Source organism: Ammospiza nelsoni, chromosome 6, assembly GCF_027579445.1.
Source record: "Ammospiza nelsoni isolate bAmmNel1 chromosome 6, bAmmNel1.pri, whole genome shotgun sequence".
In the NCBI taxonomy this organism is placed as follows: domain Eukaryota; kingdom Metazoa; phylum Chordata; class Aves; order Passeriformes; family Passerellidae; genus Ammospiza; species Ammospiza nelsoni.
The window spans coordinates 56,532,974-56,549,890 of NC_080638.1; the positions used below are offsets into that span (position 1 = coordinate 56,532,974).

At 45.9% G+C, this 16,917-nt stretch overlaps 1 protein-coding gene and 1 pseudogene across 3 annotated transcripts; both read right to left on the reverse strand.

Moving 5' to 3' along the window:
- Positions 1-1,030: 1,030 nt before the first annotated feature.
- CDCA4 (cell division cycle associated 4) lies at positions 1,031-8,666 on the reverse strand. Of its 3 annotated transcripts, none has more exons than XM_059475113.1 (3): positions 8,562-8,666; positions 5,330-5,410; positions 1,031-3,014 (listed from the first exon to the last, which is right to left on the reverse strand). In XM_059475113.1, the coding sequence occupies exons 2-3, from the start codon at positions 5,366-5,368 to the stop codon at positions 2,259-2,261; spliced, it is 795 nt and encodes a 264-aa protein (XP_059331096.1). In that variant the 5' UTR covers positions 5,369-5,410; positions 8,562-8,666; the 3' UTR covers positions 1,031-2,258. The 3 variants fall into 3 exon arrangements, with proteins under 3 accessions (XP_059331096.1, XP_059331097.1, XP_059331098.1); XM_059475114.1 differs by lacking the exon at positions 8,562-8,666 and adding an exon at positions 7,743-7,889; XM_059475115.1 differs by lacking the exon at positions 8,562-8,666 and adding an exon at positions 6,196-6,601.
- Positions 8,667-10,356: 1,690 nt separating this feature from the next.
- On the reverse strand, positions 10,357-12,344 carry LOC132074878 (SHC SH2 domain-binding protein 1-like; annotated as a pseudogene).
- Between the last annotated feature and the right edge of the window lie 4,573 nt (positions 12,345-16,917).

Here is a 16,917-nt window from a genome sequence, read left to right on the forward strand (position 1 = left end):
CAGAGGAACAGAAGATATTTAATTATTCCAATCAATGCTGATGTTCCCTTTATAAAACTGAAACTGGTTTTGTTTTACCCTAAGGCATCTGCTTTCCACTTCTGTGGTTCACACACAGAAAAGCATCAAGAAAAATTACCTGCAGATTTATAATTTTTGTAAGAATTTCTGTACTACAACAAACACTACCCCATAAGCCAGCTTTTTTTTCACTGTGAGATATGACAGTTTTTATCTGTATTTGGATCCCGCTGAATCAGCATTTATTGCCTATAAGTGATCTCTCAGTTAAGGCATGGGCTTCTCTGTGGTCCAGCTGTATCCTACAGACTGAACTTGCAAGTGCCTATTTGCTATTTCTTCCTTTAATATGAAGTTATTAATCAAAGTTTAATTACAGCAACTACAAGTTACCTTATGCCAAATTTAATACAAGGAAACATCTAGTTCACTGAAGACTCACACTAAGTGCATGGTTTCAGAAGATGGAGCCAATACACATTCAACTGTTGAGTTTGCAAAATTTAGCTAAATGATATCTTTCCTCAAAGCAGATGATTCTAGAGCAGGTAAGCTCAGTGGTCTCCTTATTCTTGAAGTGATACTCAGATGTTCTAACACCCCTTTGGCACCTCCAATCCCCTTTCAGGTTTGAGAATCGGCATTGTAGGTGAGGTCACTCATGGCAAGGCAGAGCCTGTCACACACAGCAAGGTTCTCTTTTCTTCTTCAGCAGCTGGCTTGGCTCAGATCTACAGAAAACAACTTGTTACTGACAGATGTCTTCCCCTGGCACAGCCATGGCCCACATATTCTAGAAACCAATCCATCTTTCCCCCCTTCCCTACACCCTGCTAGCTTGGGGCTTTTCCCCAGTAGCAGCTTCTGATGGGAAACATTTGTTGTTTTATAATGAAATCACAGGCTATACTCAAATTATCCCTTTCCCCCAAAAAAAGTCTCCTAGAAAGAAGATTAGTTAGATACACTCTAAACCAAATGTGCTGGAAGAAAAGACCACCATCCCATGTTGTATTACATTTTTTGTTATTAAAAAAGCCAAGAGGAAACCCTTGGTAAGAGTGGAGCATATTAATTATGACAAGACATCATGACATACCAACCAGTGAGACTTAAAGGCCACTAATAACACTTTTTGTAGTAATTAGTGCAAGATAGTTATCCCATATAAACAAATATTTGATGGTAGACTTCAATGATAAACAATTCACTTGATGACATTTACATATAAATACACATAAATAAAAACCTGCATCATTTAGGTTTGTAGTTAACAAAAAAGTATGGTCTGAAATGAATTAAATGTAATTGTGTCTAGCTAGATCAAAGATCTTCCTATAATGATACTCAAATATGTGGAGTATGAAAAGCATAGATGTACAATTCTCAATTTAGTAAAGTACTACTCTATAAAACAGAATCATGAAAACAGCTCTTACATTTTAATGCAAAGTATAAAATTGCATATTTACATTTACATACACTTTACTGAACTACATTGAGTAGCTCATGGTAAAAAAACATCCCTTTTTGAAAATCTTGCAAAAAATACATCAACTGCAGATATGATCAAAAGTTACTAAGTTAGCAGCTGACATAACATCTGTAGTAAAAAATATATTTTAGGAAAATACCTGGAAAAATCTAAACACCAATAAACACTTTAAAACTATTTTTGAAGTAAAAATTGTAGCAAAACCCAGAAGAAGCTAGCAAGGATAACAAGAACTATTGCATACTGCTCTTTAAGAGCCATGTAGGGACTTAACACAGAAGCAGCAGGTGTGGTAGGAGTTTTGTCATGTAACAAAGTGGAAACTGGAGGGAACAGGAAACCAGTTATCCAACTTATTCTCTCTTCTGTTTATTACCATTTTTATGGGAGAAGTGTAAGAAGATAAGAGAATCCCTCTCCCTGAGGATATCCTCCATCAAAGGCTAAAACAAATTGGTAAAAGGAATCCAATTTCAAGAGCCTGTGACCCCCAACATAGAAACATTTACCATATGTACTTACAGTTCAGTGGACAATAAATCAGATTATTACACTACAAGTTGCAGGTTAACTTTAAGAGTTAACACTATTTTGCAATATGAAGTGCTTCTTAATATATGTATCTATATAATATATAGATATTTGTAAAATACTCGTGCAGATTTGATAGAACCAACTGTGGAAATTGCTCTCTCCAGTCTTTTCTTCCCATTAACAGATCTTTACCTCCACACAAGGAGTTTCAGGATTCAACAAGGATTTCCACAATATGATCAAGGTCATTAAGATCAGATTTACAATTATTAGAAGCTGTATTTGTTGGAGAAGAAAATGTTTCAAGACTATCACAGTGTCCCGTTTTTGTGTTGCTCATCATGCCAGTTAACATAGTATCAAGATCATAATAAGAATTGTCAACTTCTGAAAACAGATCTTCAACAGTATTAGGACTTTTATTCTCCAGTGTCTCAAATATTTGATCTAAAGATTTTTGAAAGTTTCCTTTATTTTCTTGTGGACTCTCCATTTCCCACACGTTGCTCTGCAGGTTTCTTGGTGTCTGCACTGCAGGGGCTGTTGACATAGTTTCTGAATGATCATGTGCCTGGTCATTCTCAAAGTCTTTATTGAAGGTACCATAGGCTGGCCCGTGCTTTCCCTCAGCTTGGTGATCCCTAGATGAACGACAGAGGATATCTGTGGAAATGAGACGATCCAGGGACGCCTGCCCTGTGCTCTGTGTATTTATCATCTGCCAAGTCCCATCTTGAGTCATCTCCTCCTGGATCTGCCGTACCGTGTTGGCGATGAGCACCGAACGACAAAGGTTGGGTTCCACCAGCATGTGACACAGCTGAAGTTTAACCAAGGACATGTCTAGGAGTGACTGCCGCTGCAGATTGTAGGAAGGAATAGCCTTAATACCAGCCAGAGTGCCTTCAATATCTTCTTCACCATCAAAACATTTTCTCTTTAATCCTCGCACAAACATTGTGTCCTGTCATAAAACCGAAACAAATAAAAAAAAATCATGTACAATATAAACAGTTCAAGAGGGAGGAGGAAAAAAATGGTACTAAAAAAAGAGAACAGTGAACTTTAATCTTTTATTAAAAAGAAACATCAGAATTGTCATACCATGTTCTAGAATGGCCAGTGTGGTACAACAGGGGTCAGGAACCAGGGGTGAGCAGGTCCACAAGGTATCAGAGAGGGCTGGAGCTCCTGGCTCCCACAAGGCATCAGAGAGGGCAGGGGCTCCCAGCTCCTGGCTCCCACAAGGCATGGCACTGGAGAAAGCTCCCATTGAGCTCCACACTTGAGGCAACCCAGGAGCTGCTGCCTCGCACAGAAGCAAACATCTCACCTGCTGCATTTCCCCTACTCTACTACACAGGCAGTTTCTCCTCATTCCTCTCTGCCAGTAGAGTTTCTACTGGCATGCTTAACCTCTGATTTTGGAAATAAAAATACAACCTGGCACACCATCTTTAAAAGATTTCATCCCTCCAGAACATTAATATGCCTAACACAGTAACATGAAAAAAAAACCATGGGCAGCACATGTGAAAAGATTAGCTTATTTGGCTACAAAGACAGCAATATCTAGATTTGTTCCATGTAACTTGAGCCATTGAGCAGAGGTGCCCAAGGCAGTCCTTCTGGTTCCCTTCCTTAGGTGAGTAAGTGAAATGAGTAATTCCAATAAGAACTGGGCAAGTGCAGTAAGGACAGTCCCAGTCATCCTCTGTATGGGCTTCTGTACTCCTTTCCCACTGACTGTAAGACAGGAAAATTCCTGTATTCATAGCTTGGGTTCACCAGCTAAAAATCCACAGAGTGCATGCAGGATATTCAGTATTCACACCTAAAATCACTTGCTGAATTACACAAGGGGTACCCTCTCAAGTACCAGCCTCAGCTCTTCTGAACTGCACTAATTTTGACAACAGTGCCCCATGCAAATATTGCAGGTGGTCTCTTGGAATACAAAGTATTTTTTAATGCAGTATATAGCACCTCTTTAAGTCTTATAAAAAGTGGGCTGCAAATGAAAGCTGATACCTGATCTTTACATTTATGCATCTTCCTTGTTTTCCTTCTAAGTCTTCTGTCCTTAGAATTTCTGTTTGCCCAATATTTGGGGCTTTTTTTCAAGGTAGTGACCCAAACAAAACAGTTTTTCAACTACAAGTTAATAAAACCAAAATACTATTGCAGTGTCTTTCTATATAATCTCCCATCTTCCTTGATAAGCCTTAAACTCTGCCTTGCTTTCCTGGTTGCTACGGTACATTCCACGTATTTTCAAGGAATTTTCTCTCAGCTTTTTCAGAGACACCAAAAATCCACCAAAGGGCAACAACACTGTTCCTTTCAAAATACATTACATGCTTATCTACTGTGAAAACCTGGGGATAGCACAGTAGCTAGATAAACACTTGGTCTGACACTGAACAACACTTGTAACATTGCTGTATATATCCATGAAATAACCTTCAGTGGGATTTGCCAACTCTTAAAAGATTTCTTTGCAGTGAAGGTACAAAACTCTTTAGAAATCATAATGTGCAGAGACTACAATACAGAATAAACCTGGTCTTGCAGTCATTTTTCATAACTTCTTAAAAGCTATCCATGGATTAGCTATGTATTAAATACTTTGGATGTTGCTTCTGAAATTTTATCCTGAAACCCAACATATTTCCATTACTCCTTTTAAATACTTGATATTGTTGTTGCTCTATAGTTCCTTTCCCAGATTTTCAGACATTCCTGCAAACTTCCTATCAGAGGATATCCTATTTAATCTTTCCTACACTTCTATGTGCAGTAATTTCTGGACATACCCTTCCTCCCCCTTGTGAAACAACCTCTAGAAACTTTTGGGACTGTTTACAAATCATGTATGATTACATCATCAAACATTAAACACTGTGCAGAGTTTGAAGCTTCTTTTATTTCAACTTACATTCTTGTGAAGAGTAATTAAAACTTCAATTAAATGTTAACCTGGTTTTCATACATCTATAATTTGGCATTTCTAAGGCACACCAAGAGAACAGAGCACAGGAGAAAACTTGAAAATAAGAAGAAAAAAGAATACATCACACACACTTGGGCCCCTAGAAGCAGAGGAAAAACATTTATCTACTCTTAAAGATAAACCTTTCACAGCATTCACTGGATTTTTTTCTAACACTTGCTTTCAATTAGTATCTTACATCATAAAGCCAGTCCAGTTTTTTGCCATCCTGTTCTTGCACAGAGTACCAGGTCAGGGTTTCATTTAAGAAGCAAAAAGTGACATACCAGGAATGGTGTCTGATGCAGTCCTGCCTCTTCTCCCATGCTACTGAGCAAGAGTCCATGCAGTACAAGTGACAGCACCACCTGCCAAGCACAGGGAAGCAAGCAGGATGTCAGGCAGGGACAGGACATGCAGAACAAGGCAGTTTTCCTTCAGTATCTCTGTCCTGTAGGATGTGAGCATCATTCCCACAAACATGAATAGTACCATTAAACCCAATGCACAGTTAGAGCACAAATGTGATTTGGCCAACAATACCCCCAGAATCTGCAGCAGGAGGAAAATGCCAGTTTAATTCCAGGTCCTAGGCTACTGCCCTGACCTTTGGACCAGCATTTGCCTTATGGCTACAGCTCTGCCACTTAAAGAGCAAACAAAAATCTTTCATATGAGCATTAAAGTGTACACAAACAAAAGGTAATGAAAGCAATTTTATTACAAAACTATAGTTTTCACTTTTTGTACAAACCCATGTATATCTCTGTAGCATCTAGAGAAAATGAGGTGGCACAAACACAAAACTCTAACACAGCAAAACATGAGAGAGAATTTTCCTTTACCAGCATAGAAACTTTATGACTAATTTTTACTTAGCAAGATGACAATAATGAAAGTAATGACAGTAATTAAACTGCTTTAACAATAAAGGCTGAGTTTTTAAAACCCATTTAAATCATAATAAGATTTGGTATCTCAAATACAAATTCCCATCACATGCAACAATTCCCTTAACTACTGAAATGAAAAAGAATGTTGTTCCAACAGGCTATAAAAACTTTTATAATAAACTATGGAAACAATTCAGATACTTTTCTAGACATGTCTGTGCAGTACAAGACAGTTCTGTGTCTGCAACTGAAATGCATACCTGGAAAAGAAACAAATTAAGAGGATGCACATGGACATCTGATCTTATTTTTGGTTTTGTGTAGTGATAAACAATTTTTCAAGATTGCTTGTTCTCAAATGAAGGGAGAAGAAGGTGGATGACAAAGCACTTGGGGGTGGGACAGCAGAAAACATGTTTTTCCTCAAGAAGCTGCATACTCGTTAAAATACTACAATGGGAGAAAAAAAACACCTTTAACATTCTCAAGCCAAAAGCTTTTGACTTGATCCCAGATATCCAAACTAAATGATGTTATGTCATGGAAACTGTATTTCAAACAACTCATAGTCTCTTTTTAATGGACTGAGCTCACAGCAGCTTTAGAAACAGCGTCTCAAGGCATCTGAACTACAACTTCAGTCAGACTCCCTATCAAGTCAATAAACTATCTCTTATTTCTGGCAAACACTTTATGACACTGTAAAAGTTCAGAAGTTTTTGCTCCCCAGGTACACATTGAACATATTCTGTAAATGAAAAGTAATCTCTTTGAGAGCCTGTGTCTGGTAACTATTTGAATCCCAAAATTTCTACTTTATTGAAGGGTAGGTGACAAGGGCATAAACAAACATCCAACACCAAACATCCCCCCCCAACCCCCTGCCAAGAACTACAGGTAAAGATGGTGCAGTCATGAGAAAAACAAATTGATATTTGGTACATCTGACAATTTTAGAAGGAGAGGCTGTGGCTGTTTGCCTGCCAAGACATTGGACAATACAGGAGGGGACCGTCGCTGTTGGTGAAAGAGCCATTATCACATCCACAGCCTAAATGATAGGGGATGGTGGCAGGCCAAGCCAGTCTGTAATCTATTATCTATTTACATACTACAGAGGGAAAGTTTTCCCATGCAATATAATAATGTGCAAAACCTGCTGCATGTGATTCCAGGTTCTTCCCTAGGTCAATAACCAAACCACGTGGACCTCTGCTAGTATAATGCATTAGCCATTGTGCAAAACCTTTTTTGGTGCTTCAGAGTCAAGGTGTTCAAAATCCCCTGATAATTTCAAGCAGCACCTTTCTCCATCCAAGAGGCAGCATCTGGATGAGCTACATCATCTCCTTTCTTCCTCTGCTACCTCAGTGTCATGAGCCCAAACTTCGTGTATTCAACTAAACTGCTGTTTGAAACAGCTATGCAAAAAGAAAAGTTGTCAAGGAGACAGCAGCTAGCTGCAGCACAGTGCACTCAGGGAAAAGGAGCTTTGTGGGTTTTGTTATTTTGCTTTTTTAAATAAATAATAGCACAGATTATGTAATTTATCACAAGTTTTGCTTGTAGGATCAACAAATTCCCAGTCTGCTTTACAAAAAAGGTGCTTGAAATTTGATCCAATTCTTATTAGAGCATCAACTTAAGACATTCCAGGTTCATACTCAATTTACACTCGTAGTGATATCCCACCAAAGATATAGTTAAGTACTTAAGGGAAAAAAGCTGCTTCCCACTAACTGGGCTAACAGAGAAGATAGGGAATTTCAGCAGTGCTTATCTTTAGGAGAAAGCAGACAAGACGTACCTAGGCCAGTGCTGGAGGTTCAGTGAAGCACGGTGCTGCTTTTTGTACAGCCGTAAGTACAGTGATGATGGCAAGCACGGGAAGGCAAGAAGGGGCCGTATCTCCCCTCTACTAACACTAATCCTCTCCACTCCAACACTGGCTTTTCTAAGAACCGTGGGAAGGAACCATAGCTCTGTGTAACAGCGGAGAAAAAGACGGGAAGAGAGCTACTCCTCCTCTTTAGCCATGCACGTTTGCCCATGTGGTGGTGTCGAGGTACAAGGTGGGATGCAGTCGCAGCACAGGGATGGTAAGGCCAGAAGCATCGCTATTCACACTGGAACAAAGGGCCCTGTGAAGCACTGAGGTCTGCCCACCCCCAGGGCGTAGGGGGCTGGCAGGCACCTCTCCGGCATCCGAGAGATTTGGGAAGGGGTCCCAGCACCCGGGGAAGGAAGGGCGGCAGGCTGAGCAGATGGGGCAGGAGCTCCGGGACACGCAGGTGGGGGCCGGGAGCGCTGGGCAGGGGGAGCCCGCAGAGCCGGGGGGAGAGGCGGGACCGGGGCGGGGAGCGAGGGGGAGCTCCCCGGCAGTGGGAGGGCAGCGGAGCGCCCGGGAAAGGCGCGGACGCTGAGGGAGCGCGGCTGCGGGAGGGACCGAGGTGCGGAACGGGTCCCCAGTCCCGCCGCCCCGGCCCCCTCAGCGCTCCCGGCGGTTACTCATCCCCCGCGCTCTCGCCGCCATTTTGAATCGATCCCGTCCCTTCCACGGGTTCCGCCGGCACCGGCTTCCCGCGGATCCGACCCAGCCCAGCCCGACCCAGCCCATCGTACTCACCGCCTTGTCACTGCTGTCGCCGGCGCACGCCCGCGCACGATCTCCCGCTCGGCTCCCGCCTCACCGTCCACTCCGAGCCTGAAGAACGGGCGGGGCCAACTGGCCCCGCCTCCCCCCGCCCGCCATCTTATTGTCAAAGGCCACAAAGGGACCCGCGTCCGCCGGGGGCGGGCCTTCCCGGAGACCGCGCCCACCAGGGAGCGACGGCGGCTGCTATTGGCTGCCGCCAGGCGCTGCAGGCGCCATTCGCCGCTGCGATTGGCTACAGCGCCCGCCTGTCCCGCCCTCGGGCTCCGCCCCCGAAGGCTGTGGGGTTGCCATGGCAGCCTGGCCCTGCCCCTCGGCCGTGAGAGGCTGAGGGAGGCGGGGGCGGGGGCGAGGCGGGGCCGCCCCGATTTCAAATCGCAGCCAAGACGCCGCGGTGTGTCTGGGCTCCCGGCCACGGGTTCCGGCGGGAACAGGTTCAGACCTGGCCGCGCTGCAGCCCGCGGGGAGCCCTGGCGGGGGAGGGGAGAGCGAGCGTTGGCCGCCTCGGTCCAGGCTCTCCCTGCCGTCAGGCGCCACTTCCTTCAGGGCCAGGGAGCCCCGGAGCTGCGCCCCGCGGGGTGACAGGAGGCCTCAGCACTCCATTAGCAAGGCCTGTGGCATTTCCTGTTCGGGCCCGGCCGCCAGCCCCGGGTCTCGCAGCCAGAGCCAGGAACCCGCGTGCTGGGGGCGGGGTGATGCCTCACAGCCCGCGGGGAGCGGCCGTCTGAGCACGAGTCAGCAGGGAGTGCCCAGGTGGGCGAGAAGGCCGGGGGCATTCTGGCCTCTGTCAGGAATCGTGTGGCCAGCAGGACCAGGGATCGTCCCCCTGTGCTGAGCACACCTGGAGTGCTGTGCCCAGTTCTGGGCCCCTCAGTTCGGGAAGGCTATTACGGTGGCTAGAGGGTCAAAGAAGAGACCAGAGCTGGTGAAGGGTCTGGAGCACAAGTTTTATGAGAAACAGCTGAGGCAGCTTATGGGTGTTTAGCCTGGAGAAGATGAGGCTTAGGGGGGACTTATCACTCTACAATTTTTTGACAGGAGGGTGCAGCTAGCTGGGCTTCGGGCTCTGCTCCCAGGGAACCAGTGACAGCGCAAGCGAGAACATGGCCTTAAGCTGTGCTGTAGGGAGTTTAGGCTGCACATTAGGAAGAATTTCCTCACAGAAAAGGTGATTAGGCACTGGAATGGACTGCCCAGGGAGGTGGTGGAGTCACCATCCCTGGAGGTGCTGAAGGAAGACTGTACATGGCACTTAGTGCCGTGGTCTAGTTGACAAGGTCCTGTTTGACAGGGCTCGATCTCAGAAGTCTTTTCCAACCTAACTCATTCTGTCCTAAAGCTGCCGCCGCCCTGCTGAGCAAAACCCCCTCCCCAAACCCTGCTGGCCGCCGTGACCCCAGCCCGATGCAGTTGCACATCTGCAAGCACTTAGGCCGCCGCAGCGTCTCTCGGTCGCTCTCCCGGCCGAGCCGCTACGTGCCGGCTGCTCCGGAGCAGCCCGGGGGAAGGAGGGGCGGCTGGCCCGGGCTGCCGAGCGCCGCACAGGCGGCAGCTGCTGCCTCCCGCCCCCGGGCGCGGCGGGACGGGGAGGGGAAGGAGCTGGAGAAAGGGTGGGATAGGCAGCCGGAGCTGGAGGATTGCGGCTGAGGTTCTGTAGGAAAGGCTGGGAAACAGCAGAGCTGGAGCGGCATACAGTAAAGCAGGAAGAAATAATATTTCCATAGCACAACAAGATCTGCTTTTTGGGAGAAGACTCAGTCATCTCTTTTCACTTCTTCTGGCTCTTCTTTGTAGAAGTAGCCCCAAGTTAATTTGCAACTTCGTAGTTGCTTTCAGTTTGCTCAGAAATGTCAGCTCTCTCCTGTGCATTCAGGTAGTTGTTCATGCCTGAAGCCTCTACACAGGTTGGCCATCCCCCGACTGGGTGGGCTGTGATCCCTTTTGTTCTGGCTGCTTGAAACATCCTTTATGTCAGAGACCATCACTGATCTGACCAGGAACACGCTATATCCTTTATTATTGTGGATTGCATTGTTGACCATGGTTACCTTGGAAAATGTCATAATACTCATCTAAGAAGTTGTCTATAAGTATTCCCTTCTTGCGGCATTGCTCAACAGAGTGCATGCACTACCTGGATGTATTTCCATACCAGCACCCCTGGAATCACACAGATCTGAGTTTTTCATTAATAGCTTGGCTGATGTCTGCGCTGTTACGCCTCTGGTTTCACACTCTAACACACAGTTCTCCAGGGTGGTTTTCCCATGATGGACATTTAAAATCCCCTTCACAACTTCATGTGACACTCAATTCAAACTGGAGGTCCTTTTACTGGATTCTATACAGTCAAGAAAGAGGTCTCCTTTCTTTTGTCAACATAAAAGGCACTAAGGCATAAAAGCCTTTGAGTTCAACTGAATCAGCACTGCAGAACAGGCCCTCTAGAACTCAGTGACCAGGACAGATGATGGCTGTGTCTCCTTCATAACAGGCATTTCCAGCTGTCAGTGGATTATGGTGAAACTGTATTTCTAGGTCTTTACCACAATCAGCTACAAGCCCAGAATCACACCATGTTCTCCGATGTTAGAATGCAGCCTCAGTCAAGGCAAAGTAACACAAAGTAATCCAAGTTACCCTCCTCCTCCTCCCTGTCCCAGTCCTCCACATGCACTGGTGGAAGAGCCTGATGTGCTCTACAGCTTGTACTGTTTGGTAAAACTCTCCTGAGTCATTGTACACAACCCACAGCTCCCACACTGGTATCTGGTGTCCCTTAAGCTTCAAGGAGCTTCTGCTTTCAGAATTGAGTACTCCACGCCAGCCACACCAACAAGAATCTAAAACACATCTGTATGCCAGATCTCCTGCTGTCCACAGGTGCAAAGACTTTGTCCAGGTGCTCAGCTGTGAACTGCGTCACCTCCAAAGATTTGCAATGTTAAGGAAGAGTTTTGACCCTGGGTTCTGAGCCAGAATTGGTTTCTTTCAGCTTGAGGTGGTGCCTCTGGAGAAGAATCCCAAACCAAGAAATTCCTGGGCCCTTATATCCCACAGTCTGTGCACCTGATCTTCCTGTGCCCAATGGTGGTTTATGGTCTGGAGTCTTCTAACACCTCATGGAATTCTTTCTCCATGTCCACGTGGGCAAGCCATAATTGTTCTTATCTTCCATCCTGGGGCCCTTCAAGATCTCAGCTCTTATCTGAAGATACCCAGTCTTTCTCTGTTTACTCCCCTGCTTAGCTCTCCAGCAGGACCCACTCATGCTAAACTGAAAGCAAGTTACGATTAAACTTAACCCTAGACAATTAATTTCTAACATTGTAATCCCCAACATGCAGTCAGCCAAGATGTAATCCTGGTAATCTCTAAACTGCTTGTGAAACAAAAGATGGTCAGTGTGAAAAATATCTGGAAAAAGTACATTCCCGTTGGGCAGAGTCTTTCCCAAAGCAGTGCCTGGTTTGTCACGATGATGCCTTAGTCACTCCGGGAGCCATCACACTCCTGGAGCAGACTGATCCAGGCTCTGCGCCTCGGCTGCTCCCGCAGGGCACCGCCTCCCACAGCTGGCGGCAGCAGGGCCCGACCCTCCTCCCGCGGCCCCCGGCAGCCCCTGCCCCGCAGGAATTCAAATAGGTATTCCCACAACAAATCCTGCATGAACCCTGGAGCCTCCGTGGAGGCCCCTTTGGAGGCAGTGTGGGGGCTGTTCCCTGAAGGAGCACAGCTTGGAGAGTTCATTTGCATTGCCCTTTCTAGTGATAGCATCATCTATGTAGAGTAAGGTACTAAAGTCCCCTCTTCTGATGCTTTTTTCTTTTTTTTTTTTTCTGTGTAGCTACACAACATTTTTATGGGTTTTTTTCCCCCTCAATAACCTCTCCAGTAAAACTGGAGGATGTTTTATGGCTTAAGAACTACATAATCTATTTCTGACTAAACCAGTGAAAGAAAAATTGTGAAAGATTCTCCATCTTCACTAAAAATCTGAGAAACTAGTGATGTCTCCTCATTTGATTACCAACAGAACGCAACTCTCACATCTCACATATGTGAAAAACAAAACTTGAAAAGTCAAAATGGAAGAATCTGGACAGATCTTTGCAAAACAATGCAGCCTGAAGTATTTACTAGAGAGCTGGAAAGAGATGTCTGCAAAACTACCTGAAATGAAGAAAGTAACTGCATACAAAGAAAAGGAAAAAAGTGAGGGAATCACTGGCCAGGATTGTCAGTGAGAGGAATATCAGATTTGTCTTTACAAACAAGCTGTGGGTATGTTGGTACATAAAACTAGCTCTGGAAAATAAAAGAAACAATGGGAAGGATTCCACTGATTGATGAATGGAAAAAGATATTTGCTTTCACAAATAAACTTTAGGTTTGCTGATAAACGAAATTAGACATTGAGAGATGACAGCAACAATGGGGAAGAAAAAACCCTAAATTCTGTAAGAATTAAAAATTAAAAGGGAGGGTTTTACATTAAAGGGAAATCTTTGGTGTCAGGTTATCGGGCAGTCTGTACCTCTCAAGTACCTCAGCCAATGGGGAAAGAGAGAAGGGAAATGCGGCCGGGAAATTAGGTTAAAAATGACGCTGTGTCCTCCAAAAATTCGAGAGATCCCAGGGGAATGCCCCATGGCCTCTCCCTTTATTTGAATAAAGCCAGAAAGGACTCCTCTGTCTCCTTTTTGGACATAAACCTCTGGTGTTTGTGTGTTAATATTCCTAACATCAGGAGAGCTACTATTACTACTAACACAAATCACTTATATTTTTTCCCCACATAGTCCTACTACAATACATCTTTCATAGTTCTAGTTCTTTGAAACATCTAGTATTTTTACAAGACCATATTTTAAAACTTGTTGAAACTTGTTTGTAGTTCAGTCTCTCTCAACAATATAATCTCTATTCTATAGCCTTCCTAAATCAACACACCTTATCTAAGTGTTTACATACAAATGTATAAGATTGTGTGAACTTTCTATCAGGTTTTAAGAATTCTTTACAAATCCATTTCTCACAAGAGCATATACCCAAAGCTTCTAGACAATTGGAAGGCATTGCACCTAGTAAGACACTGCAGAGCAGCCTGCCTGCTGAGGGAGTGAATAACATGGGTGACAGGGACAATGGTGCAAATCAGCTCAGCAGGTCTCTCCTGGGAAGCCGGGTCACCACTGACATGCAGCAAGATCTCCAGAGCGAGTGGAAGTTCTGAAGGGATTTAAAAGCACTGGCAGCCTGTATAAAATATGAATGGGATGCTGTCTTTGTCTGAAGCAGGAGGCAGCAGGGCTGATGTAACAGGAGCAGGCATTGCCTCGATCTTTCCAACCAGGCCTGAGGTGTAGATCCATCCTCAGCACATGGAGGGAGTGATCTGAGCTGCAGCCCCAGCCTCAGAGCAGGAGGGCCGGCCCGAGCGGAGCTGCTGCCTTGAGCTGCCTTCCCTTGGCCGGGCAGCGGAGCCTCGTGCTCGGCGGAAGGACGGGCTTGGCTTCAATCCCTGCCTGAGAGCTGCGTGTCTCCAGCCGTGCCGCGCCGCCTCCCCGAGCGGAGCATCCGCGGTGCGGGAGCTGAACCGCAGCCAGCCCCGGCTCTCCCCACCCCGCAGCAGCTCCGGCTCTCCCCATCCCGCAGCAGCTCCGGCTCTCCCCATCCCGCAGCCAGCTCCGGCTCTCCCCATCCCGCAGCAGCTCCGGCTCTCCCCACCCCGCAGCAGCTCCGGCTCTCCCCATCCCGCAGCAGCTCCGGCTCTCCCCATCCCGCAGCAGCTCCGGCTCTCCCCGTCTCGCAGCCAGCCCCGGCTCTCCCCACCCCGCAGCCCGCCCGCAGGCCGGGAGCCCTGCCTGCCTCTCCCTCCGGCCGCGGCTGGTACCGGCTGGTGCGACCTGCGTGCCACGGGCGTTGGAAAGCAGCCACTGCTCCCTCCCTCCCGCCCAGCCCCCTTCCTTCCCGTCTGGAGCAAGCCTGTGCCGGGCTGTGCTTGATGCCTCGGGAGCTTTGCTGCTCCTTTCTCAAAGCTGCTTAGGCCCCTGCTGAGCTGGCCAGTCTTTCACACATTGGCTGTGACGGGAAGGCTGTTTAGAGCTGGATAATGTTTATAAAACCGCAAAAATTAACAGCAACGCAGTGTCCAGGAGCACGGCTGACACCACCCTTTTAAAAGACAAAAAAACCCCAAACCCAACAAAACCAGACATGACTCAGCCCTGAACTGGAAGCTGTGAGCTGTCGCCAGTGCAGTGCTCTGCTCTGGCTGGCGACTCTTTGAGAGACAAGGTGTGTTAGCTCAAGCTCTGTGCATTACCAGCACAACCGCCTGTGGTTTGGAAGAGTTTTTTGGCTGTGATCCCACTGGTTCAGAGCGGGGACAGAGCTTGCTTGCCTCTGCCTGCTAAAGACAACGTGGACTTGTTCTGAGTCTGTATTGTTTCTCTCATAATTACTGTTTGATTAAAGCATTTAAGATATGTTTGTCTTTTTAATTTTGCTCTAGAGTACGGCAGGAGGCCCATTCCTAGCACACATAGTTTCCTTTAAGCCCAACCTGGCAAATTCTGATTACTTCTGAGATAGGCAGCATTATGAATCAGTCCTGAGTGCTTCTGCAGACAAGCACATTCCTGCAGCAGAGCTCCCCTAAAAATCCAGAGGCAGATGGAAAAAGAGCTAAGGAGTAATTAAATGTGGCTGCTCCTCAAGAAACAAGCCTGTAGCAGGAGCTCAGCTGGGCCCCATAAGCCAGGTACAGGATCCAACTTCACTGAGTTCAGTCTGCAGTCACAGTGCGGTCGTTGCAGTGTGTTAATGCATGGATCACCAAAGGTGGCTGGAACTTCTCAGCCTTCTGTGAGGGTAGGCTTCTCTCCACTGCTCTGGGCCTGGCTGTTACTCCTACCTGTAGGAAGAATTAAACAAAGAGCAGTGGGCAACTGGAGCCTGTAAAACAAACCAAAAGGTTTGTAATAAGCGAGTGAACATTTGTGGGCTAACTGTAGCTTGATGTTGGATGATAGTGGTGCTGGCATCAAATGTAGGTGGCTTACAAAATGAGACTAGCACAGTCAGAGCATTCATCACCCCAGCTAATCCATGCAGATGCTAATACATGTCTGAATATGACACTGTTGGCTCAGCTGGGGCTTGAAAAACTGAGCAGTGGTAGCAGGCAGGTGATGGGAGGGGAGTGTGGCTGTCAGCACAACAATGGCAAAGCATTCTGTTCCTAGGCACAAATCTGTCTGCCTCAGGCCAGCAGCCTCAGGCCTTGGGTTTTATGGCTGTATCTGATCTATCTGCAAGGAGGCCATGGGGATTAGCAGTGACATGAGCCAAGAAATGAGTTCTTTGTAAGAACTTGTACAGACGAAGATACTCTGTGAGCTAAAAGCAGCCCTGCTGTTTTTACCCAAGCCAGCTAGCAGCTTTATGGAACCAATAATAAATTGCTAAGAAGTATTTGTATGTTTTGATTGCAGGAAATAGAGTGAAGACAGGACACAGGGAAGCAGTTAGGCCTGCAGTAGTCCACTCACTTTCTTAGCCTGCTTGGATAAAATGGTTTGGTTGGAGTTAAAGACCCCTCACAGGCCCTCACTGTTGAAGTCAGTGACTATGAGTTTCCTCTTACAGTGGAAAGGCACTGAAAGAGAGTGCCCTCATTACAGTATTTGTTTAATCTCTTCAGCCAGGACGATGTGACAAAATCAAAGTAAAAATCAGTGTTTTCATCAGGATCTACAGCTGCCAGCCAATTCAGAGAATGTGTTCTCCATGGCAGGTGAAAAGTGTATTGTAGTGGACATTGGCAGGGAGGAACAAAGCCCAGATGATACCAAAGCCCAGATGATACCAAGTTAATGGCAATAGGAACCTCTATGGACAAAGCACCATGCACTAGACCAAACAGCAAAAGTCTCCAAATGTTGCACTAGCAGTCAGCAAAGATGGATTTTAAAGTCCTAAATGTCCTTTGGGGTTTTATTTTAAGGTAGCTCATTGTGATAGTTCAGGTTTACGTTTGTGAGGGACAAGATTGTTTTGTTGTTGCGAAAGTGCTGCCTTAGAAAGGAATTTTAATAACTAAAAGAACACAACTACTTCTTAATAGGGATTTTTTTAAACGTGCATTTTGGATACTTGAGTGCCATGTTATCTGGTGCTGCTTAAAATATGTGTTCTGTATCTAAGCATAAATACCATAGGCTATGACAGTTGCTATAGCAACTAAGCATCTACTATTAAATAGCACCCACAGGCTGAAAAACCATGCGCAGCCTGTCAGTACACAAGGTATTCCTTTCTTTTC